General features: G+C 41.9%; 1 protein-coding gene across 4 annotated transcripts in view; it reads left to right on the forward strand.

Annotated features, from left to right (window-relative positions):
* Positions 1-6,317: 6,317 nt before the first annotated feature.
* Positions 6,318-26,727, forward strand: part of SIK3 (SIK family kinase 3) — a 266,041-nt gene continuing 245,631 nt past the window's right edge. For 3 of the 4 annotated variants that reach the window (XM_027563646.1, XM_027563649.1, XM_027563650.1), the window contains exon 1: positions 6,318-6,611. In XM_027563646.1, the coding sequence (XP_027419447.1) occupies positions 6,339-6,611 (273 nt within the window). In that variant the 5' untranslated portion in view covers positions 6,318-6,338. The remainder of the gene's footprint in view (positions 6,612-26,727) is intronic. The other variant, XM_027563647.1, reaches the window with a different exon arrangement.

Genomic DNA, 26,727 nt, shown 5'->3' on the forward strand with positions numbered 1-26,727 from the left:
CTGTGCCCCCTGCATTGGGAGCTTAGAGTCTTAGCCACTGGACCACCAGGGAAGTTTCCCTCTATGTATTTATGATAGTTGATTCTCCTAAAAACCCCATGAATTAGGAGTGATTTTCCACGAAAGGAAACTGATGCTCAGAGATGAGTCTGTAAATGGAAAAGCCCTTCGGAAAACTTAGGTCTAACTGTCTAAGCATGGTCTAACCCTTGCTCTTTCCACTCATTATTCAAGGCTGCCCTTTAAAAAAGTCAAAGGAGTATGAAATTATTTTGAAAATAAGAACCAACAGAAATAATTCCACCCTTAAGAAGTAAGTCTTTTAAGATGCCATGAGGACTCTAAGGATAATTGGAGACATCATTGGGTGGCATAAAACCGCGGTTGTGGACTGTTATCCCAGCCCAAAGTACCACTGTAACTTTAGCCCACTGTACTTTCTATTTGGCCATAAAGACATCCAGCTTCTTGGAGCCAGCTTCCATTTGGATTCCAACTTCCTGGCTCCTGCTGTGGGTTTGTGGTTTTCAACTGCCTGCAGTTGAAACAGAAAGGACTAGAAGGCTGTAGCGGCATGAAGGAGTCCTGCTAGGCATCATGTAGTTTAGAACTTTGGCCAGCAGGTGTCTCTGCAGACAAGGGAAAGGGTTTCTTTCTGGTTTAGAGATGAAGATGGATGAAGATTTCAATCCCAATAGTACACATTTTTCTTAGCCAGTAGCTGGAAAGGCTGGTAGAAAACTTAAGCAAACCCCAATTATAATGTAGGGAAACTGCAATAAAGGTTGTGTCTCTTGCACTGTTTTCCAAAACACTGCAAGTCTGTTTGAAGGTAAGCACTAAAAACTCAGAGGCAATTCCCAAGGCAGGTGCAGCAGAGAGGATGGCCTCTTAGGAGAGATGTGAAGATGAAGGGAAAGGGACTTCCTGGTGGCCCAGTAGTTAAGACTCCATGCTCTCCATGCAGGGAGCCTGGGTTCCATCCCTGGTCAGGGAACTAGATCCCACATACTGCAACTAAGAAAGAGCCTGCATGCTGCAACTTAAGATCCCATGTTCTGTAACCAAGACCTGGCACAGCCAAATAAATAAATAAATATTTTTTTAAAAGAATAAGGAAAAAGAGGAAAGATGCAGTTTAGAAGTAGGGAAATAAAGAACTTCTGTCTGAGATAGACGTTGGAAGCACACGTTTATTTTCTATGAAATATGGTGAATTCCTAGATTTGAGATACACTTCTATATTCAAGGAGGAAAAAAGGATCCACATAACGCCAAAATCTTAATGTTTGTTGAATATCACACTTTTCACTTGAGAGAAACAAATCATTAAACACTTCTTTCTAAATTAGTATAAATATTTGGGAGTTGATTATAGGGTAACTAAGTGTAACTTGCATTAAGGAGCATATCCTTTTGTAAAGAAAGTTGTTCTGAATGAACTCTTTTTCTCTACTAAATATGTTTTTCCACTGATTTTCCTTATAAAACAACAGGTGTATTTACCTGAGGAAAACATCAATCCCAAATGATAATATAGTCACATCTGAGAATGCAGAAAATCTTTAAAAAAAGTCATCTTTAGAGATCTTTTGGATGATCTATGGGATAACTAATAATAATCTAAAAATGCTTAAATTGTATCCTAGAACATATGCGAAGTAGTAAGGGTAATTTTTTGTTTCATTTAGCTCAAATGGTTCCATTAAGAAGAAAAATGTGAGCAAGTTGAACAGAAAATCCTAGATCGAAAGCATATTAGCTGTTCTCAAGCCCCCTGCCCAGGACATTTTACAGCAGGAGAGTATGTACTTATTTTGCTCAGACCTGTTTCTGGGCACCCAGAGGAAGCACTTGGACATGACTGGGTTGGTCTGGGACAGGAAAGGCAAGGTAAGAGTCACGTAGCTGAGGTGGTAACTCAGCGCACTGCCGTGATAGAGAGAAGACACACGTTCAGCGCACCAGGGCACACTGAACATCTCAACAACGTGTATACAACAGTGCCCGGCTTTCTACGTGATGGCAGAATTATAGATTACAAATTGGTGAAGAGGGACTTCCCTGGGGATCCAGGGGCTTAGACTCTGTGCTCCCAGTGCAGGGAACCGGGTTCCATCTTTGGTCAGGGAATAGATCCTACATGCCACAACTAAAGAGTCCACACGCTGCAACAAAGACCCGGCACGGCCAAATAAATAAGTATTTTTAAAAATTGGCTAATGATTGCCTTGTTTGGCAATATGTGGCATGCAAACATTGCACAATGTTGTCTTTTGGCCTACAGAATTTCTGAATACTGCTTCGCTTCTTTCTGAGCGGTAATGAGCTGAGACAATGAAAAGTAAGGGCTTAGATTTTCTTCAAGGTCCTGATGCCTCTGAGACTTTGGAGCTATGTGGTGAGGCTGCAGTTTCCTTCTGGGTTGCTGGTAAATTGCTCTGCAGACAGGCTTGGAGGGCCTTTAAAATCATAAAAGTGAAAGTGAAAGTCACTCAGTCGTGTTCGACTCTTCGTGACCTAATGGACTATACAGTCCATGGAATTCTCCAGGCCAGAATACTGGAGTGGGTAGCCTTTCCCTCCTGCAGGTGATTTCCCTACCCAGGGGTCGAACCCAAAAGAGTTAACATATTCCTTCCCGAGGCTTATATCACTCCCCGCTCAGAACTTAAGTCCTCAGAGGTTTTGCACCGCTTCCAGAAGTTCCTAAGGGCCTATCCTATCCATCAAGAATGCCTTGGCTTGCCCTTTTCAAGTTTTAGAAACAAAACACAATGACATCATGAAGGAAATGTCTCACTTTCATCTTTGCGTCTACTTTTGCTTTTGCAGAAAAGAGTGTGTTGGTTATGGAGGTGGATTGGGAGCCGGGTGGCGGAGTTTCTGCCTTCACCCTGGACTACAGGGCTCCAAGAATTTCAGCCCCCAAGCCACCCCTCTGAATCTGCAGCAGGGCAGGAACACACTTTCCCATCTATTTTCTAGGATAGCAAAACACTGGTACAGTAAGCAGTGAATCTCTTCACGGATCTACTTGCAAGTGAAGCACCATGTCAATCAGTTTTGCAATCTGCTATTTTTTTTTAATCTATTTTTAAAAAATATTTTTATTTATTTATTTGGCAGTGCCAGGTCTTAGCTATGGCACATGGGATCGAACCCAGGCCCTATGCATTGGGAGCATGGAGTCTTAGCCACTGGACCACCAGGGAAGTCCCTGTCATTCTTCATTGATATGATCTGGTGCCTGCTCTGTCCTTTTCTCCAGAACTCTCAAGTCTTCTTCTCCCATGGGTCTAAACTGAGTTTGGGGAGGAAACTGCTTTTCCTACAAGCTACTGCGTTTTCTTACTAGCTGCTTTCCTTTAGCTACTAGTCATAATCCTGTGGGGGAGGATCTCTGTTTCAAAGGTAAGTTGCCTGGGGTTGAATCCTAATTCTGGGACACACTTTCTATCTCTATGACTGTGGTCAACTCCCTTAATCCTTCTGTGCCTCATTTTCCTTATCTGCAAAATGGGGATAATAATATATCCTGTCTCACAGGGTTGTTGAGGATTAAGTTCATTTAAGTAAAACTGCTCAGCATAGTGCCTGGCAAATTGTTGTTGTTGACTGTGAGTGGACTTTCCAAATGGCGCTAGTTGGTAAAGAATCTGCCTGCCAATGCAAGAGACATAAAAGATGTGGGTTTGATTTTTGGGTTGGGAAGAACCCCTGGAGGAGGGAATGGCAACTCATTCCAGTATTCTTTCGTGGAAAATTCCACGGACAGAGGAGCCTGGTGGGCTATAGTTTGTGGGGTCGTAAAGAGTTGGACTCTGCTGAGCAACTGAACCACACACTGACTCTGAGTTCCTCCTCAGACTTAACTCAGTCTTGGTATTCAATAAATAATTATTAAATGCGTACATTTAAACAGTTCCTTTTTCCCTGATGATCTTCGTTGTTCAATCCCCTCCCTAATTTTCTATATTCTTCTCACCAAAGACTCTTCAGGGAAATCTCCAGCAAGTCTTTGTCCAAGTGTCAATAGGGCACAGTTACTGGCCTCTGTCCATACAGGCAAAGGGGGTAAATCACTTAACACACAGTCTGGCCGTTATTAGAGACAAGAGTTATCTGCCTCTTTTCCTGGGGAGTTAGACCAATGCTCCATTTTCTAGTTTCTCCCCAGAGGCTTCTTTGTTTTTGACACCCTCCAGGGAGCAGCAAAAGTTGCTGTGCTTGATGTTCAAACCATCTCTACAAGTAAAGGAAAAGCTGTTAAGCTAATGGTTTCAGTGCTGCTCCTGCAGCCCTCAGAGCAAAAGATTTTTTTCCCCCTTGCTTTATTTCTCATAAGTTTCCTGTTGAGACCCTCCTCCTCTTCCTTTCCTTAGAGAAGATGGTAAAACTAGGACCCTTGGGCCCGGCACCAAAGTTAATGCACAGTTCCTGTTAGAGGCAGGTGACTAGGGTCAAAGTGGTAAAAGAGGCTGGCTGCACACCATCATTTATCTGGGACTGAATGAGCTCAACCAGTGAAAGGGCTTAACCAGTGCCAGAAGCTGAGGACCACTTCATCCTTATCCTCATTTGCTGGTAAAGAAGCCAATTAATGTTAATTGTGTTGGCAATTTGGAACAGCCACCAGGGGATTGATTCAAGGCAATTGTGGAATGACCTCCCTGTCCTGTCCTAGTCCAAGCGATTACTCACAGTCAGTTGAGGAATCAGAGAGCTAATAAATACCTTTTGGTCAGAGAGAGTAAATAGGTGCTCTGCTTCTCACACATGCACAGTGCACTGGGTGTCAGTCTTTAGTATTGTACATGTAGTGACCTGACAACACAGTTCTGCCATTGAGAGAGACATAGATATAGAGGAATCAGGATTGGAAAGTGCAATACGTTTCAACATTGGCCTCTTCATGGCCTTCCCTCCTCCCCACTTGCCACCCCAGTATGTCTGCAAGCTCGGTTGTGTCCGACTTTTTGTGATCCTTTGGATATAGCCCACTAAGCTCCTCTGTCCACAGGATTTCCCAGGCAAGAATACTGAAATAGGTTGCCATTTCCTTCTCCAGGGGATCTTCCCTACCCAGGGATCAAACCGCATCTCCCGTCTCCTGCATTGCAGGCAGATTCTTTACCCCTGAGCCACTGGGGAGCCCTTGCCTGCCCAGAACATCTTGTTATTGATAGCCAAGTAGCCTACCTCTCCCCAGCCTTACCTGAAGCTGTTAAAGCCAATCTGCTTAATAGAGGGAGGAGAGAAAGGAGGGGGGAAACCTGGGAGCTGGAGGGTGCAGAAGAGCAGATAACAGAGAAGAGAAAAGGGATATGAGATTTATTGTTGGAATTTGATTTGATCACCTTTAATGTCCTTGGAGAGTCGCTGGTAGGGGTGGAATTTTTATTTTATTATTTACTTATTTATTTTGCCCAACAGACCGATCGTCCTGAACCATGAGGTGACTCACTGGACAATGCGCACATTGCTTCACCAGGGTTTTACAAGTGACAGAAATAGGATGCAGGCACTTTGACAATCACCTAGCTATAGAATTGTTCAGAGAAGGGGTGGGAGGAAGGAAAATGACGTCCCTGCTCTGGCCCTCACCCACCCAATGACTGAAATGCGTGTTTGGGCTGGTTTCTCCGCCCTTGAACACTCAAGTCTTACTTTCCCTATTCTTCTACATTCGGTGACAATTAGATTGGTTGTACCAGGTGGTAAGAGGAAGGAATTTTACTGAAGAATTCCCCTGCCTCGCTACCGACTTGGTTACAGTTGCTTCAGTAATGTAGTTGTTCCTGCCTTTGGGGCCTCAAGGGCTAAAGTGGGACAGTGCTAATATTTTTGATGATGAGGAAATACTTTGCTTTAAAGGAGGCTGGGTGATTGCCGAACTGGGACAGAGGTCACAGTAGGAGGTGACATTAGCAGTTCCTGGGAGGATCGAGGGCAGGTTTTGGGTCAGGCACAAGCACCCCCCGACTTGGGCAATGTTGCGATGGCTTGGAACTGGCTGGCACACTTGCGGTACCCACTGTCTCCTCCCCGGAGGGGGGCACCCGGGAGCCGGCGCCGGAGGAACCGGGCCCACGCGGGAAGGACGAGCTAGCCGGTGAGGTCATGGTTGCCATGGCTCCGGGCAGTGACGCGCGTCGGCACGTGACGACAGGTTGCCATGGCTCCCGGCCCCGGCGGCGCGGGCGCTCCGCCTCCTGGAGTGACGTCCACCGCCCCCCCACCTCTTTTCCCGCCCCCCCCGCCCCCTCTCCCTCCCCCCCCCCCCCCCCCCCCACCGCCGGCTCCCCGCGGCCCCGGAGGTTTCACTGCACAACAAGATGGCGGCGGCGGCGGCGAGCGGAGCTGGCGGGGCTGCCGGGGCCGGAGCGGGGGGAGCCGGGCCGGCCGGCCGCCTGCTGCCTCCGCCCGCCCCGGGACCCCCGGCCGCCCCCGCTGCTGTCCCCCCGGCGGCTGGCCCGCCGCGTCCCCCAGCCCCGGCCTCCCGCGGGCCGGTGCCTGCCCGCATCGGCTACTACGAGATCGACCGCACCATCGGCAAGGGCAACTTCGCGGTGGTCAAGCGGGCCACGCACCTCGTCACTAAGGCCAAGGTAGTGGCGCGGCGGGACCCGGCGGCGGCGGGGCTGCGCGGCCCGGGACCGTCCGAGTGTGGCGGGGGAAGGGGAGCCCCGCGACACCGAGGTGGAGGGGTCGGCGCCGCGAGCGGGGCTCGGGAGTGCGTTGGGAACAGGGAAGCGGGTAGGGGGTTATCGGGCAAGAGTGAGGAGAGAGAGAGCAGGAGGCGGGGGGCACCGTGGGGCCCGGGAGAGGGTAACTGCACAGCAGAGGGGGCGCAAAGCGGCCACTGAGCGCCGGGACCTGGGGAACTAGAGAGCCGGGGATGGGCAGGGGGCTCCCCGGGCTGTGCGGAGGGTCGTAGCAGGGGTGATGAGAAAGACGTTTGGAACTCTCCCGGAGCCAGGAGACAGTAAGCTAAGAAGCCTCTGAAACCAGAAATTAGGAAATCCTGCGGGAATGAGGGCAGGGGAATAGGAAATATGGACCAGGAGGATGGGGGAAAACAAGGGTGAAACTGACACGGGTGGGCTTTTGAGGGGAAGAAGGATGGCTGGGGTCTTGAGTGGGGGTACAAGGTACTGGAAGGTATGAGGGACCTGGTACCTTATGACAGCGGCACCAGGCAGCATTTGGTCGCCCAAGACTGCTAGATGGTGGGAATGAGAGACAGGACAGAGAAGATTATTGGAGCCGGCGATGAAAAAAATGGGGAAATAAGGAGGAAAAAAATTACTTTGCTTTTCCACAGGAAAGGGGTCAGGGAACAGAGACCCAGGGGTACCCCTGCTTTGTAGTGGCCCTAGGTAATCAGGGGTTAAACAATTCGGGAGAGCTGGATTGCTGGTTATATTTAGTTGTCGGAGGGTCCAGAACCATACAGTTTACAGAACCTAGGGTGGGCTGTCAGTGGTGGTGGGGGAGGGCGCCTGGAGACTGGGGAGGTGTGTGAAGAATCCGGACACTCATTGGGCCCTTTGGTTCCCAAGGGATTTGTGGAGCAGTGGTGGTGAAATTGGCAAGGTCAATTAGGAAGCCATATCGTACACGTTTAAAATTTTACCTACAAAATTCGTTTTTGGAGGAAATATGGTTAGTTCTTTCCTGTGGCCTTCTTCATTGGGAGTCTTGGCAGTGAAGACACCAGGAGGAACTGCTTGGTTTTGATAGGACTCCCAGAACCCATTTATACTTCAGATTTCTTTCTTTGCTCCATCTCTCACTTGAATGAACACTTTCGGTGAAGTCATTCATTATATTTAAAACTGCAATTTGTGTTTCCCTCAGCTCGATGAAGAACCCTTACAGCTGCTGCTGCTTCCTACCAAAGCCACATCAATTCCCCTCACCTCCTCAGCCCAGTCTTTGGTCCTTGTTTTCGCTTGTATGGCAGTCTGTTGTTTTCAGAAGGCAGTGACTTATCTCTGCCTTCTCTCCCTCTTACTTATGACCTGAAGTTCCTTTTTCCCTCCTTTCTGTCAGACTCTAAAGGGCCCTTTTTACCAGGGTTGTGGGGTGGGTGGCTGGCTGTGGAAAATTGATTGGTCAGTTTCACTTCCTTTTGGGGGGGGCCCCCTTCAGCCTTTTTTTTTTTTTTTTTCAGTTTTTATCAGAAGGCCTCAAGTCTGCAGGTCTGAGCTGAATGAGATACCAGAGTCCCAAGGTTTCCTGATGCTACCCTCAGACCCTGACACGGAGTAGACTTAACCAAGACTCTGGTGCATCCCTGCCCCTCTGAATGTTTCCTATTGCATTTACAGTTAGCCAAGACAAATCTATATTTACAAACAACTCTAATTGTTCCAGCCTTGTTCCTTGTTTTGGTATTTCCTTTTCCACACCCTCCCCCTCCCACCTAAGTAATCACTTGGGCTTCTGTGATTATTTTGCTCTGACCTCTGGGGGATGGACTCTATGAACTTAATTGGCTGCCTGGTTTATGGTATCTATGATTTAAAGAATTCTGTATCGCCCAGCCCTTGGATACACCAAAATAATGATTAAAAAAATCTGGGACAGAGGGTTCAATGTTTTTGTAAATGTAATTGCAAACAGTTGATTCTTGGCTTTATACATAATGGAGACATTTCTATCTTCAGTAGTCAGCAAAGCCAGTGGCTAATTATGGCTGGTCTGCCCGCTTTCTAATTTTCCAGTGTGTGTGTGTGTCTAAGTTTTTCTCTAAGTTGTTGGTATCCTTTAGGACTGCAGCATTTTAAACATCAGCTTGTTTATAAACCGGCGTCACTGTTTATGTTGGGTTTTATCTTTGATCATTTGTGGTCGGCAGTTATGCAATTCCTATGTATGGAAATATTCAAAATCTTGAATGAGGCTGAAATGGCTTGGACAATGAGTTGCATGTGTGACGGGACCACACCAGCACTCATTTGTGTTTCTGTAGCAGTGTGCAATTTCCTAGTTATAGGCACCCTCTCTCTTGCTTCTTAAATTACTCTGCCGACACGCGTGAAGCTTAATTCACAAGGAGTTGTCATGTGCTCTGGGTAAATGATGAACATATTTTGGCCTGCTTCTTGCTTATCTGAATCCACTTTGGAAAGGTTTCTCAGATGCTTGCAGCTCAGATGTGTCTAACAACTGTTGACGTACGGTATGATGGCCTATTAAGGCCAGGGTTTGGTTATATAATGGCGAGGAAGGTGCCTGGGTATTGGCAGTTGCAGAAGCTGCTGTTCAGTTACTCAGGTAGAGAGATTTTTCTCCTGTGCACTGCAGCGTTTATCTTACTTCTGTAGTCAGGTAACTTGGAACCAAAGAGAATCACCTATTTTCACCTATTTTTTTTTCCTCTTCTGTTTTCAGGATGTATCTTTTTGTTCATTTGTTTGTCTTTTAGAGGTATGTGATTTTTTTTTTTTCTTTCTGCTCCCTGTCAGCCACTGAATGGTCTGGGTTTTTCCTATAACCATATATAACCATCAGACTCAGGTAATTCAGATGATATTTGTGGTGTTTGAAAGAGGTTAGGTAGTAGGTGTTTTCTGAACATTAGAGAGATATTTATGGTCATCTTTTCTCACACACACTACCTATTCCACAGACTAAGAGGCTAAAGTAAACTTTATTTATTGACCAAGCTACCATGCTCCGTCCAACAGTAAGTGGTAAAGCTGGCCCTTTCCCAAATTCTGTTAACTCTCCAACCTCCTAGATCAGGACCCTGGGCTGAATAAAACAAGTAGAGAACGGGAAGTATTTTCCTGTTCTGTTGTTGGTGACTTTTGCAGCACGGCATTCATGAGCTCAGACTTAATATTGGCAGCACTGCAGTGCTTACAGCGCCACTGCAGAGCAGTTACCAGGAGAGAATGTGCGTCTGTGACATACTTTGGTCAGCAGCTCACCCTGGCTGTCTTTGTCCCACCTTCTTTGAGTTCCCTTTTGTGGAGGAGCCTTGGTTTGAGATTCTCTGGTCCTCTTCTTTTGGTAGGACACTATGAAGTATTTAGAAGATTGAAAAAAAAAAGATTTTCTATTGTCAGTTGTTTATAGTGGGTTGCCTGTGCCTAATTATACCTTCACTGGGTGAATGAATGGGAACAGAGAGTAGGTATATTTTGTATGCATTAAAAAGAAAGTATCCATGACTATAAAAGCCATTGGTCAAATACTTTAAAAATGTATTTCAATAAATGTACATCACTTGCGTGTTTATTGGTTCGTGGGAAGAGCTTGAGCTTTGGATGGGACTGACTGGGTTTGGGTCTTCTGCTACTTACAGGTAATTTAACCTGTCTGTGCTTGGATTTCTTCATGTATAAAGTGAGATGACAATAGTATCAATACTTTGCTCACAAATTAGGGTGTTCTGAAGATAAAATAATATATGTGAAACTTTGAGAACAAATGTGCCTGGCACCTAGTAGGCATATGGTAAATGTTATCACCATCTTCTTCATCTTCATCCTCAGATACTGTTGGAACAAAGATGAGTAAGACATGGTTCCCCTTGTTTGCTTTTCACCCCCTTTGGAACAGTTTTGTAGGTAGATGTTATCCTGATGATGTGATTTCAGGGTAAAAAAATAGTTTGCTATTATTTCAGGTGCCTCTTTGAGAGAGTAGATTTAATTCCTGTGGACTTTGGGCTAATTTCATGAAATTGACATTTAAAAACATAATTTCCCATTAAATTTTTCAGACACTTAGGAGACTTGTCTAATGAAAACTGTGACTAATACTGGCTTTTATTTGGTTTGCCTTGAATACTCAGGGTGTTTGTATAGCTACACTTTGTCACATTGGTGATAGAGCAGAGTTTGCAGTGTTTTTTCCAGAGAACTCCTTAAATTTCATGGAGAGTATGAAGAAATATTCCTACAAGCCTAAGGACACATTTGCACTTGGGTGCAGGGTGTGCTACTTAGAAGGCCAAGGTCAGGATTCTTAACTTTAGATATTACGCAGAGGAAACATTTTGCCCCATGACCCCATTCCAAATACTGATCAGCCAGGACGCATTTGTGTGCCATGTGGTTTAGCGCACTCATTTCCATGAGAAGAGCAGCTCAAAGCGGGCTAATAGTATTGTTTTTACTCTAAGGATGATGCTTGTGCTCGTCAGCAGGCTGAAAACAAGATTCATTAGTAAATAGAAAAGAGAATTATGTCAAAAAGAAATTGAAATTAAAGATGAATATTAGTTACGTTGGAGGAGAATAGTTCCATCTCTGGATAATCTAGAAATGACTGTTGAAAGATGACTAACTTCATTTTGATAGAGATGTGTTGAAACTTTGTGAAGAGCTAAGAATGATTTGGACTAGTTTCTCCAGAGTCAAAATACCAGCATTCCACTTTTCAGCATCAAAGCTGTTTAACATTTTGACTTTGGTGCCAGCTCCCTAGAAAGTCAGAGATCTGGCTCAAGCCAGAGGTGCCCAGACTAGTTATTTCTGTGCCAGAAGTGCTGTTTTCATTTTCCAGGCATCAGTCTGGCTAATGTTTTCTAGTTCGTGGCATAAAAGAGAACAAAATGGATGCTCTGGAAAGAAAAAGATATGCGTTCTTTCTACCAGTGTCTCTGTAAGTCTAAAAAACACCTAAAACCTCTCTGCATAGTAATGGAACTTTTCTGTTATCCATTCATTCATTCAGCAAGTATTTACTGAATGCAAATTTTGTGCCAGGGTTCTGCTCTGGCTCTTGAATACCCCATGAATGAGAGAGAAAAAAAGCTATTGCCTTCTTGGAACTTATTTTCTTATGGGAGGAGACAGATGAGAAGCATGTAAACAAATAACTTTATATAGTGACAAATACTATGAAAAAAATAAATGGGCTAGAGAGTGTCTGGGGCAGGGTGCTGCTTCACATCCAGTGTCAGGGAGGGCCTTTCCAGGGTGGTGATATTTGAGCTGATCACCTGAATAATGAGAAAGAGCCAGTTTGGGAAGATTAGGAAGAAGGAATGGCACGTGCAGAGGCCTTTGGGTAGAAATGAACTTGGTTTGTCTAAAGATTAGACCCAAGGTCAGGATGCCTAAGAGCTTAACCAGTGAGAGAAGGGATGGTAAGGAATTGAGATCAGGAGGTTAGATAGGGGCCAGATCATACGGGTCTTACAGGCCATTTTATGAAATTGGGTATGAAATAAGGGATTGACCTCAGGGGATATCAAGGCAGAGCACTGACGTTATCTGACTTATGTCTTTAAAAAGTCATTTTGGGTATTTATGGCTTAGGGTAAAAAAGCTTCTTCTGATTCATTTCTTCAGATAGGGGAGGTGTTAAATTTTAACAACTTCTGTTCTTTCACACTATAAGAGAATGGCATACATTTTACATACAAAGTAAACGTGATCAGCCAACAAATAGTTGTCTATTTGGGGAGCACTAAAAAAAGATCTTGCTGCTGCTAAGTCGCTTCAGTCGTGTCCGACTCTGTGCGACCCCATAGACGGCAGCCCACCAGGCTCCCTCGTCCCTGGGATTCTCCAGGCAAGAACACTGGAGTGGGTTGCCATTTCCCTCTCCTCTTTTTTTCAGAGTCTGGAAAGATGAACTTAAAATCTCAGACTTTGCTCAGCCAGTAAAGAATCCACCTGCCATGCAGGAGACACAGGAGATGTGGGTTCAGTCTCTGGTCAGGGAGCTAGGATCCTACATACCTCACAACCAATAAACATAGAAACAGTATTGTAACAAATTCAGTAAAGACTTAAAAAATGCTGAAGAAGTAAAAAGAGAGAAATAAGCACAGAAAAAGCAATGACCATAAACACAGTCTGCCTTATATAGTTTTCTTTTGCCACTGTATCTAGCTCACACCCAGGGAATATGAGTAATTATACTTTTGCTGTGTTGGGTTGGTCTGGTCTGTCTTTGAAGGTACCTTTCTCAGATGGACTCTCTATTTACCAAATCACTACCAGTTTCCAGGGGATGGTGCCATCTTATAACTCATGAAGAGAACTGGTCACCAAGATACATACATTGATGATACAGGTGAGGGCCAAGAGGACCATTTATGTAGAGCTGCCCTTACGTGGTTCTAGTTTCTGAGCTGAAAGCTCTGGCCTGCTCCGCAGGTGAATGATCTCACCCATCAGGTGAGTCCCTGCCTTCTACTTTCTAACAGTGAATAGACTGGTTCCTTCTGGCATAATAGTATAGTCATGCTGGCTATGGATGACTGATAGCATCCAGAGGGTGAAAATTAGACACATTCTCATGGACTTTTGTTCCAATGTAATAAATACTGTTAAGTAAATGGCTTTGGCAGTGTCTTTGAAAAGCCCTCAATAGTTTTGGATGTATTAGCTTGAAAGAGTTTCTTTTGGATCTGTTTAGAGTTAAAAATTCCATCAGCTGAGGACAAAACTGTTGGATGAACTGTGGCATAGTTATGTCATATTTCTGTTTAGGAGGTGTGTGATCCACAGTAGACCAGGAGTCTTTAGCCACACTGGTAAGTATTTCATCTCAGAATTTACTGTCTCAGAGACTTAGGAATCAGGTTGCAAATACTCAGCCTCGTTTCCCAGAAACTGAAAAGGAAGGAGACTCAAACCCATCGCCTGTGTAAGCTCCACTGTGTAGGCTGGGCTCACTCAGTTGGATACTTTTGGCCAGTTATCTTAAACTATATTTAGGTTTTGGTTTGGAATTTCTGAGAAATCCTCAAATTTCTGCCTCGTTTCAGCTAGTTTCAGTCTGTACTTACCAGTAGTATGCTTTACTTCTCTTTGCTCCCTCCAGAAAACTTGAATGCAAAATTTTAGGCTTCCTTAGCACATTTCTTGAGACTGAATTTTTGGAGAAGGAGAGTTTCATTTAATTCATTCCATCCACCCAGCCAATAAACTTTTAAAAAATTGTTTATCAAAAACTAGGAATGAATGATAGATGGCACAAAATTAAAAAAGTGCAGACTTGTATGTAGTGAAGTTGTCTTCCTGCCGCCTCAGTGCCTCATCCACACAGTTTTGTTAGTTTTATGTCTCTAGTATTTATTAAGGGCTTCTCTCGATCAGTCCAAATGCTAGGTGCTGTTTGTTTTCTGGCAGTGTTGTCACATGCTTGAAATTTCTAAAAATCATTTTACTTAAAAATTAAAAGAAGAAAATATCTAACTTTTAGGGCTTGTCAGGAGGCACACACTGTGGTAACTGAACGTCACTTCCACGAGGCAGGCGTTTTAAGGTGGTGTTTGCTGCTGTGTGCCCAGTGCCTACTATGATGCTGGTAAATATTCATTTAGGGAATAAATGTAAGGATTAAAAACAAGAGAGAGCTGACTTAATTTTTTTAATACTCTTAATGCATCTTAGAGTTTTATTACTGAAATTTTCTATCTCCAGTTAAGATGTTAAAGGAAAGTAATTTTCTACTTTTTTCTCACAAATCTCTAGGTAAAGAGATTTTACCGCCTTTCTGGGCAAGTTATTTTTGGCATATTTCAAACTTTCATTATTAATAAGTTCAGTCTAATTTCACTAAATCCTGCAATTTACACTCAAGTCCCTTATTTGAAGGGGAAAGTTCTTTCATACCCAGGCTCCCCGTGGGTCACCGCCTTGCGAGGGTCGCACAGGGGCAGTCAGCGTAGTCGGCCAGCACCTTGTTTTTCCTCTTCTGCCTTGGAGCTTTTCTTCGCAGGCCCTCCTGTCTGCCTCCTCCTGCTGGCGTTTCCTGAAGTAACTTCGTACTGTTTGCTGGGGTTCCCACTTGTTCTGTATACTAGGTGATCTGATTAAAGCAACTGGTATTTTTCTGTCACTGGTCCTTAATTTCAGGGAGTTACTTTTATTGGGCCTTACCTTTAATGAATTAATTCAAGTAGTATTTAAAAAAAAATTTATTTATTTTGAATTGAAGGATAATTGCTTCACTGTATTGTGTTGGCCTCTGCCATACATCACCGTCGGGCTTCCCTGATAGCTCAGTTGGTAAAGAATCCACCTGCAATGCAGGAAACCCCGGTTCATTTCCTGGGTTGGGAAGATCCACTGGAGAAGGGATCAGCTACCTACTCCAGTATTCTTGGGCTCCCCTTGTGGCTCAGCTGGTAAAGAATCCGCTTGTAATGTGGATTGGGAAGATCTCCTGGAGAAGGGAAAGGCTACCCACTCCAGTATTCTGGCCTAGAGAATTCCATGGACTGTATAAGTCCATGGGGTCACAAAGAGTTGGACACGACTGAGCGACTTTCAAAATACATCAACATGAGTCAGCCATTGGTATATATATGTCCCCTCCCTTTTGAACCTCCCTCCCACCTCCCATCCTTTCCCATCCATGTAGGTTGTCACAGAGCCCTGGTTTGAGTTCCCTGAGTCATACAGCAAATTTCCATTCGTTACCTGTTTTCCATATGGTAGTGTATATGCTTCCATGTTACTCTCTCCTTTTGTCCCACCCTCTCCTTCCTCCCCGCTGCCCGTGTCCATAAGACTTTTCTCTATGTCTGCGTCTCCATTGCTGCCCTGCAAATAGGTTCATCCATACGGTCTTCCTAGATTCCATATATATGCATTAATATATGATATTTGTAGTACTTTTTGTGTTATCTGTAGGCAAAAAGTAGCAACTACTGATACTAGAAGACAAGAGGATGTTATTCTTCTTGGAGTGGGCAAAGTGTTCAGGTAAAGGAGCAGTTGAATGCTTGCAGCTCAGACCTGATAGAGGTGGACTACAAGAGGTCTGGAGTGTAAATTGTCTTATTTCAACCCAATTACTTATTATTATGGGCTCTCTTCTACCACCTTGCTCTATTTTTTTTCCATTTATAATTGGGGAAACTTATAAGAAGCAGAAGGAAAAAAATCACCCATCATCCTGTCACCCACAGGCAATAGTTATTAATTTTTTGCAGAATATAATTAGGATCATACTGATACTCTATTTTATTCCTCCCCCTTATCATTATAGGTATTTTCTCATCATTCGAAACTATTTGTAAACATCAATTTTAATGGATGTGCACTTTGCCATTGTATTGTTGTTGTTGTTCAGTCCCTCGGTTGTGTCCAGCTCTTTTCGACCTCATGGACTGCGGCACACGAGGCTTCCCTGTCCTTCACCATCTCCTGGAATTTGCTCAAACTCATGTCCATTGAGTTGATGATGTCATTCAACCATCTCAACCTCTGTTGCTCCCTTCTCCTCCTGCCCTCAATCTTTCCCAGCATCAGGGTCTTTTCCAGTGAGTCGGCTCTTTGCATCAAGTGGCCAAAGTATTGGAGCTTCAGCTTCAGCATCAGTCCTTCCAGTGAGTCTTCTCTAGTACCACAGTTTGAAAGCATCAGTTCTTCAGTGCTCAGCCTTCTTTGTGGTCCAGTTCCCACATCCGTACATGACTACTGGAAAAACCACAGCTTTGACTAGAGAGACCTTTGTATACGGACCTTTGCCATTGTATGATTGCTGTTATTTTTTGACCTTTTTCATATTTTAAGATTCTTCCCAGTTTTTCACTTCAGAAATTTGCTGTGGTGACCATTTTTGTGTATGAATCTTTGATGCATTTCTGATTTTTTGCTCAGGATAGATGGTTGGATGTGAAATTACTGGCGAGAGAATATGCTGATACATATATTGGCACATTGCTTTCCAGAAAGGCTGTGCCAGGGTTAGCCCACCAGAAGTTTTTTTTTCTTTATTGTCTCCTCTTCTGCGTTTGTTTTCTTGGAAGGCAGGACTGTTACTCCCTGCTGCACCTGTAAACCTTGGGCGATAGATGTGGAACCCATTAAAAGAGGGCTGGAGCTACTGCCTCGTCGTTGTTCTGAACCAAACCTGGACGAGGAAGGAAAAAACTGTGACTCTAATCTTTTAAGTTGTTTTTTATGAATCATCATTCTCTCCTAATCTTTCACAAAAAGGTATAAACTTAAATTGGAGGAGCTGTTGAAGGCAAAAAGAAAGGTTGATGAGAAAGAGATTCTGATTACCTGAATCTTTGATTTTTAAATAACTTTTTTGGTAGACCTGAGGGAGAATTTCTGAGATTGATGAAAATTGTAAATTACTCCTCTCTTTTTTTTAATGGTAAAAAGATGATAAAGGAAATGATTAAGGAAATAATTATGTAAATAAATGTGGTGATGCACCAGTCTCATGATGTCTGGATTTGTTGTACTTACTGTACTTTATATGTTATTTAAGAGGTTTTCAGTGGTAATTGGGCCATATGGACTATTGTTCTTACAGTGTTTGGGTGTACCCACTGCTGTATTTTGAGCATCTGACAATGTGCCCTTTTATCTCCAGTAGAAGGCCTTTAATACAATAAGTTTGGGTTATGATTATCTTAATTAGGGGAAAGAAATGAATGAAGCAAGGAAGTCAGAAATAATGATATATATACTTTTAATATTTTATTTAAAATGTAAATATGCATTAATCCACTAGTCTTTTTTAAAAAGTGTTCATTATGCAAAATTTTAAACGTAAGCAAAAGTAAAAAGAATCATATGATGAACCCCTCATTAACCTACCACCCACTAAAAGCAGTTAATCACCTCACAGTCAGTCTTTCGCACATATCACTTCCAGCCTCTCTTTTCTCCCTAGTTTATTTTGAAGCAATTCCCAAAATCTTATTTCATCTGTAAATGTTTTGGCATGTATCTCTAAGTAGAGGAGGTTTTTTTTTTTCCAAAAAAATATAACCCCAGTACTATTATCCTACCTAAAACAATTAATAATTCCCTGGTGTCATTAAGTATCAAATTAGTGTTAAATTTCTCTGATTGTCATATATATACAATATATATACACACACATTTAGTTTTTTTTCTTTTTTAACCACTCGTTTGTTTGAATCAGGGTCTAAATAAAGTCCATACTTTATAATTGATTGATGTCCCTTAAGTTTTATATTTTTAAAAAGAATTATTTGTTTTACTTTATAGATTTCCCCTCTTTTTCTTTGCAGTTTGTCTAAGAAACATGTTTGCTAATCTTTTGCTATAGGCCTTTCTGTGTATATTGATATCTTGATTAGAGTTCTGCCATCTTATTTGTGTTAAACATACCCATAGTTCATCATTTATGATTTCCAGTTTTATTTTGCTTTTTTAAAGCAGAGTAGCAATTTAAAGGCATTTTATGAAGCATTTTGAACATAGACTCTTGAGTTTTTGATTCTCTCTCCCTCTTGTCCCCATATTTTACACTTGTTGCATTAAAAAAACACAAGGTAATGCTCAAAATCCTTCAAGCTAGGCTTTGACAGTACGTGAACTGAGAACTTCCGGATGTACAAGCTGGATTTAGAAAGGGCAGAGGAACCAGAGATCAAATTGCCAAGATCTGTTGGATCATAGAAAAGGCAAGAGAGTTCCAGAAAAACATCTGCTTCTGCTTCATTGACTACGCTAAAGCCTATGACTGTGTGGATCACAACAAACTGGAAAATTCTTAAAGAGATGGGAATACCAGACCACCTTACCTGCCTCTTGAGAAACCAGGATGCAGATCAAGAAGCAACAACCAGACATGGAACAATGGACTGGTTCAAAATTGGGAAAGGAGTACATCAAGGCTGTGTATCTTCTATTTAACTTCTATGTGGAGTACATAGTGCTAATTGCCAGGCTGGATGAATCACAAGCTGGAATCAAGATTGCCAGGAGAAATGTCAACAACTTCAGATATGCAGATGTCACCACTCTAATGACAGAAAGTGAAAAGGAACTAAAGAGCCTCTTGATGAATGTGAAAGAGGGGAATGAAAAAGCTGGCTTAAAACTCAACATTCAAAAAACAAAGATCATGGCATCTGGTCCTATCACTTCATGACTAAGAAATGAGAAACAATGGAAAAAGTGACAGACTTTATTTTCTTAGGCTCCAAAATCTCTGCAGATGGTGACTGCAGCCATGAAATTAAAAGATGCTTGCTCCTTGAAAGAAAAGCTATGACAAACCTAGACAGTGTATTAAAAAGCAGAGACGTCACTTTACTGATAAGGAACCGGGTAGTCAAAGCTATGGTTTTTCCATTAGTCATGTACAGATGTGAGAGTTGAACCGTAAAGAAGGCTGAGTGTTGAAGAATTGATGCTTTTGAACTGTGGTGCTGGAGAAGACTCTTGAGAGTCCCTTGGACAGCAAGGAGATCAAACCAGTCAATCCTAAAGGGATTCAACCTTGAATATTCATTGAAAGGATTGATGCTGAAGCTCTAGTACTTTGGCCACCTGATGTAAAGAGCTGTTTCATTGGAAAAGACTGTGATGCTGGGGAAGATTGAGAGCGAGATGGTTGGATGGCATCATCTACTTAATGGAGTTTGAGCAAACTCCGGGAGACAGTGAAGGACAGGGAAGCCTGGCGTGTTGCAGTCCATGGGGTTGCAAAGAGTTGGACATGACTTAGCAACTGAACACACGTGCATCCACGTGTAATGTGACTTTACCAAGTCATTTTAAACATTCAGCTTAATTTTCAAAGAAGCATGTCTTTCTTTTCTCCTGGGTTTCTCATCAGTTTATATAGCTAATTAAATTGCATACCTATAATAATAAGAGCAACTGGTATAAATAGATTTGGGAAGAAAACAATTAATTCTTGGTAAGCATGCAATTTAGTGGATGGAAGCAGGAAGAATATCCAGGATTAGAATGAGTGGCTGTTAATTTGAGGCTGGTTTGCATTGCTGGGGCTTGTTATTTTACAGAGGGAAGGGGAAGCATCAGTTATTTTTTTCAGGTTGGTTGAGAGATGGTGGTGGGTTAAGAGAGCTTCTATACAAATTTTATAATTATAAATGAGCCAAATTGTTAGAAATCTGAAGACAAGATATTTTATAGAATCTTTTATTTATAGTGTATTCTGCAGCGTGGTATTTTTGTCCACTTGTGTTAAGAGTTTGCATAAACTGGACTGAATTTGACTGTGGGCCAGCGATGTTAAAAATTTGGTGAGGAAACAGCCAAAACTTTGTCTTTTGAAAGGTTTGTATCTGTTCATTGCCAGTGTAGTGTTCATGGAACAAGCTGACATTTTCATGTAGTCAGTTGTTTTCTGTTCCTGGCAAGAGAAATCTTGGTTCATATACCACGGGAACAAGATTGTTATTGTGGAAGGCAGGCTCAGAGCTGTTTCTTGTTAGGATTAGTTGGGCACCTGCAGGATTTCTTCCTTCTTTCTGCTTCCTGCCTCCTGTTGTCCTTTCCTTCTGTCAGAATGTTCTAATGTTGCATAAGCAGTGTTCTGACAATAGATGATTATTTTTGGTAGCTCTTTATTTTTTTAAACCCTTGAAATAATGTTTTTAGTGATGGTATGTTCTTGGCTTACTTTCCATTTCTACATCAACAGTGATATTGTTATTCTTGTCAAACGGGGCAGTTGTATTCCAGCAATGATCTTTGTGTCCAAGTCAGCTGCAGAGAGACCCTGTTCATTATACCTAAATATCTTATATGTGTATAGTAATTCGGGGAGGTAATTCAATTTTCAGATGATACTTTCAGATCTCTGTATAGGATTTTACAGCCCCTCTTCCCTCCCCCCCCCCCCCCCCCCATAATAAAACTTGTTTGAAGCATTGTTACTCACTAACCTCTTTGACATATGCACAAGAGTGGCCGGTGATTTCAGCCTCTCGTGCCTCTTCTGATCTCATTTTCCTTCTTCCTTTTCAGCCAGCAGCTGCATCCCGTGCCCTGCTCTAATTGAGCTCCCAGTAAAAGGGGCACTGTTATACTGAGTCACAACCTCTTCTATCAGTGGTTGTTAGATTTTTTTAGGCCAAGAACCCATTTTGGATTCACATTAAAATTTGAAAACAACATTTCAGTTGTGTTACCTAAACTCTTCCTTTCCTTATGCTGCTGCTAAGTCGCTTCAGTCGTGTCTGACTCTGTGTGACCCCATAGACAGCAGCCCACCAGGCTCCCCTGTCCCTGGGATTCTCCAGGCAAGAACACTGGAGTGGGTTGCATTTTCTGCTTTTCCAGCTCTTTGGGGGAACCTTTTTGGCCAATCAGTTGCAGTAAGGAAACTGTCCATTGCTGTAGGAGTCAGCCCATGTGTTTCCAGTTTCAGTTTTTACTAGCCTGGCAGTTTTCTTTGGGCACATCACTTAACCTCACGGGGCTTCCAGTTTCTTTTTAATGTATATATGTTTTCTATGGCTTTATTGAGATATAATTCACATACTGTACAGTTCACCCAATTCATTGCTTTTAGCCTATTCACAAAGTTGTGTAATCATCATCACAAGCCATTTTAGAACATTTTCACTCCCCTTAGAAGAAGCCACCCATTAGTAGTCACTGTTATCTCTTCAACCTCTCTCCCCATGCCCTAATCAATCACTAATCAGTCTCTATAGATTTGCCCATTCTGGACATGTCATATAAATAGAATCTTATCACATATGGCCTTTTGTGTCTGGCTGCTTTCATATAACATGTCTTCAAGTTTCATCAATGTTGTAGCGTATGTCAGAATTTCCTTCCTTTTTATGGCTGAATGATATTCCATTGTATGAATATATTGCATTCTGTACATTCATGAATGGATGACATATGCATTTTTCCACTTTTTGACTAATATGAACAGTGCTGTTACGAACATTTGTGTACAAATTTTTGTGTGAACATATGTTTTCATTTCTCTTGGACATATACTTTGGTCATATATGCCCAAGGAGTGGAATTTCTGTATCATAAACATTCCATGTTTATCTTTTTGAGGAATTGCCAAACTGTTGTCTAAAATGGGTGCACCATTTTGCATTCCCACTAGGAATGTATGAAGCTTCCAGTTTTTCCACATGCATACCGAAACTTGTTATTTTCTTTCTTTTTTATCTAATCATCCGCGTTGATGTGAAGTGGCTGCTCCTTGTGGTTTCTGATTTGCATTTCTCTTATGACTCCTAGTGTTGATCATCTTTTCATGTGCTAAGTGACCATTTGTAGATCTTTGAAGTGTCTGTTTAGATTCCTTGCCCAGTTTTTAGTTGGGTTATTTGTTGTTTTTATTGTTGAGTTGTAAGACGTCTGTGTATTCTGGATACAAGTCCTTTATCAGATATATGACATGCAGATATCCCTTCCCATCTCGTAGGTTGTCTTTTCACTTTCATGATGGTTTTGTTTGCAGCACAAAAGTTTAAAATTTTGATATTCTTGTTTCTTTATTTGTAAAGTTATTCTAACTCTGAAATTATGTGTTCTATTATGAATGTGTTTGTGTTCATTCTGAACCATTTTCTCACTGTGGTATGGTACTCTGTTTTTTCTTTTTTTGGTTTCAGGGCATGTGGGATCTTAGTTCCCTGACCAGGGATAGAACCCATGCCACCTGCAGTGGACGCACAGAGTCTTAACCACTGGACCGCCAGGGAAGTCCCAGCTGCAGAGTCTCTTCAAAAAAAAATCTTTGTATCTCTCTGATATATGTGTCTTATGAAATAATCAGACTCTACCCAAAATGTATAATGTCAAAAGTGAACATTCCTTCTCTCTAGAGAGAACATTGTTCACATTTTATAACCAGATTTTTTCTATTCATATGTTAGAATTTTATGTTTTTCATTGAAAAGGGATCATGCCACATACTCTTCTGGTTATTTTTAATTTTTACTTAGTGTTACAGTTTTATTGAGATTTAATGGACATGCATTGCTGTGTAAATTTAAGGTGAACAGCATAATTGATTTATGTACCTAGTGAAATGATTACCACCATGAGTTTAGTGAACATCCATCATCTCATATAGATTAAAAAGTTAAAGAAATGGAAAAGTTTTTTTCCTTGTGAAATCCTTTCTCTTAGGATATTGTTGTTCAGTTGTAAATTGTGTCTGACACTTTGTGATCCCATGAACTGCAGCACGCTAGGCGTCCTTGTCCTTCACTATCTCCCAGAATTTACTCAAACTCATGTCCATTGAGTCAGTGATGCCATCCAACCATCTCATTGTCTGCTGCCCCCTTCTCTTACTCTCAAACTTCCCCAGCATCAGGGTCTTTTCCAGTGAGTAAGCTTTTCACATCAGGTGGCCAAAGTATTAGAGCTTCAGCTTCAGCACCAGTCCTTCCAGTGAATATTCAGGGTTGATTTCTTTTAGGATTGACTGGTTTGATCTCCTTGCTGTCCAAGGGGCTCTCAAGAGTGTTCTCCAACACCACAGTTCAAAAGCATCAATTCTTCAGTGCTCAGCCTTCTTGATAGTCCCACTCTCGAATCCATATACGACTACTGGAGAAACTGTGGCTTTGACTATACAGACCTTTGTTGGCAAAGTGATGTCTCTGCTTTTTTTGTCATAGCTATCCTTCCAAATATCCGTTGGATCATAGAAAAAGCAAGAGAGTTCCAGAAAAACATCTACTTCTGCTTTATTGATTACGCCAAAGCCTTTGTAGATCATAACAAACTGTGGAAAATTCTTAAAGAGATGGGAATACCAGACCATCCTACCTGCCTCCTGAGAAATCTGTATGCAGGTCAAGAAACAACAGTTAGAAACGGACATGGAACAACAGACTGGTTCCAAATTGAGAAAGAAGTACGTCAAGGCTATATATTGTCACCCTGCTTATTTAACTTATATGCAGAGTACATCATTCGAAATGCTGGGCTGAATGAAGCACAAGCTGGAATCAAGATTGCCGGGAGAAATATCAATAACCTCAGATATGCAGATGACACCACCCTTATGGTAGAAAGTGATGAGGAACTGAAGAGCCTCTTGATAAAAGTGAAAGAGGAGAGTGAAAAAGCTTGGTTAAAATTCAACATTCAAAAAACTAAGATCATGGCATCCCGTCCCATCACTCCATGGCAAATAGATGGAGAAACAGTGGAAACAGTGAGAGACTTTATTTTCTTGGGCTCCAAAATCACTGCAGATGGTGACCGAAGCCATGAAATTAAAAGACACTTGCTCCTTGGAAGAAAAGCTATGACTAACCTAGACAGCAGATTAAAAAGCATTGGCATTACTGTGCCAGCAAAGGCCCGTCTAGTCAAAGCTATTGTTTCTCCAGTGGTCATGTATGGATATGAGAGTTGGACTATAAAGAAAGCTGAGCACCAAAGAATTGATGCTTTTGAACTGGTGGTTCTAGTGAAGACTCTTGAGAGTCCCTTGGACTGCAAGGAGATCAAACCAGTCCATCCTAAAGGAAATCAGTCCTTAAATATTCACTGGAAGGACTTACGCTGAAGCTGAAGCTCCAGTACTTTGGCCACCTGATGCGAAGAACTGACTCATTTGAAAAGACCCTGATGCTGGGAAAGATTGAAGGCAGGAGGAGAAGGGGACGACAGAGGATGAGATGGTTGGATGGCATCACTGACTCGATGGACATGGGTTCTTGAGTAAGCTCTGGGAGTTGGTGATGGACAGGGAAGAATGGCGTGCTGCAGTCCATGGGGTCTCAAAGAGTCAGACATGACTGAGTGACTGAACTGATTCTTCCAAGGAGCAAGTGTCTTTTAATTTTGTGGCTGCAGTCACTGTCCGCAGTGATTTTGGAACCCAAGAAAATGAAATCTGACACTGTTACCACATTTTCCCCATCTATTTGCCATGAAATGACAGGACTGTATACCATGATCTTCATTTTTTAAATGTTGAGTTTTAAGCCAACTTTTTCAGTCTTGTCTTTCGCCTTCATCTAGTTGCTCTTCAATTTCTGCCATAAGGGTGGTGTCATCTGAATATCTGAGGTTGTTAAAATTTCTGCTGGCAATCTTGATTCCAGCTTGTGATTCATCCAGCCCAGCATTTTGTACAATGTACTCTGCATAGAAGTTAAATATGCAGGGTGACAGTAGACAGCCTTGATGTACTCCTTTTCCAGTTTTGAACCAGTCCTTTGTTGCATGTCCATTTCTAACTGTTGCTTCTTGTCCTTCATACAGGTTCTCAGGAGGCAGATAAGGTGGTCTGGTATTCCCATCTCATTAACAATATTCCACAGTTTGCTGTGACCCACACAGTTAAAGGCTTTAGCATAGTCAGTGAAGCAGATGTTTTTTTTAAATTCCCTTGGTTTTTCTATGATCCAGCATCTATTGGCAATTTGATCTCTGGTTCCTCTGCCTTTTCTAAATCCAGCTTGTACATCTGAAAGTTCTTGGTTCATTTACTGGTGATGCTTAGCTTGAAGGACTTTGAGCATTACTTTGCTAGCATGTGAAAGGAGTGCAATTGTAAGGTAGTTTGAGCATTCTTTGGCATTGCCTTTCTTTGGGATTGAAGTGAAAACCGACCTTTTCCAGTCCTGTGGCCACTGCTGAGTTTTCCAAATTTGTTGGATAAAGAGTGCAGCATTTTAACAGCATCATCTTTTAGGATTTGAAATAGCTCAGCTGGAATTCCATCACCTCCGCTGGATTTGTTTGTAGTAATGCTTCCTAAGGCCCACTTAAGATATACTCTCTTAATAACTTTCATATGTAATGTATAACAGTGTTAGTTATATTTATCATGTTATACATTACATCCATAGTACTTACTTATCTTGTACTTGGAAGTTTTTAGCTTTTGACTTCCTTCATCCAGTTCCTCCTCTCCCTACCCCTACCTTGGCTAATCACAGGTCTGATGTCTTTTTCTGTGAGTTTGTTTTTGAAGTATTAATATAATTGACCTACAATACCATGGTAATTCTTGTTACACAGCATAGTGACTCATTACTACTACACATATCAAAATGATCACCATGATCACCGTGTAGGTAAGATCTGTCACCATACAAAAGGTATTACATAATTATTGACAGACAGTGTCTCCCACACTGTACGTTACATACTCTTGACTCATTTATTTTGCAGCAGGAAGCTTGTACCTCTTGATCTCCTTCACCTATTTGTCTTCTTGCTTTACTCCTTTTCCTCTCTGGCAACCACCTATTTGTTCTCTGTATCTATGAGTCTGTTTCTGTTTTGTTATGTTTATTCATTTGTTTTAGGTTTTAGATTCCATTTATAAGTGAACTCATATAGTACTTGTCTTTCTCTGTCTTATTTCACTTGGCATAATACCTTCTGGTCTGTCCATGTTGTAAACAGCAGTATTTCATCCTTTCCTTTAGCTGAATAATAATATTCCTATATATATATATACACTGTGTCTTTTTCCATTCATCTGTTGATGGGCACTTAGGTTGCTTCTATATCTTGGCTATTGTAAATAATGCTGCAGTGAACATAAAGGTGCCTATATCTTTTCTAACTAGTGATTTTGTTTTCTTTGGATAAATAAGTACCCAGAAGTGGAATTGCTGGATCATATGGTAGAGTTCTCTTAATTTTTTTGAGAAATCTCCATACTATTTTTCATAGTGACTGTATCATTTGTATCCCCATAAACAGTTAATGAGGGTTCCCTTTTCTTCCTATCCCCATCAGCACTTGTTATTAATATTTTTTGTCTTTTTGTTGTGCCATTTTGACAGGTGTGAAGTAAAATCTCATTGAGATTTTGTTTTCCATTTCCATGATGATAAGTGACATTGAGCATCTTTTCATGTACCTGTTGGCTTTCTGTATGTCTTTTTTGGAAAAATTTCTATTCAGATCCTCTGCCCATTTTTAGATTGGGTTGTTTGTTTTCTTTCTGTTGCATTGTATGAGTTTTTGTATATTTTGGATATTAACCCCTTATCAAGTATATCGTTTGCCTGAAAAGACATATTCAAAAAATATT

Source organism: Bos indicus x Bos taurus, chromosome 15, assembly GCF_003369695.1.
Source record: "Bos indicus x Bos taurus breed Angus x Brahman F1 hybrid chromosome 15, Bos_hybrid_MaternalHap_v2.0, whole genome shotgun sequence".
NCBI classification, from domain to species: domain Eukaryota; kingdom Metazoa; phylum Chordata; class Mammalia; order Artiodactyla; family Bovidae; genus Bos; species Bos indicus x Bos taurus.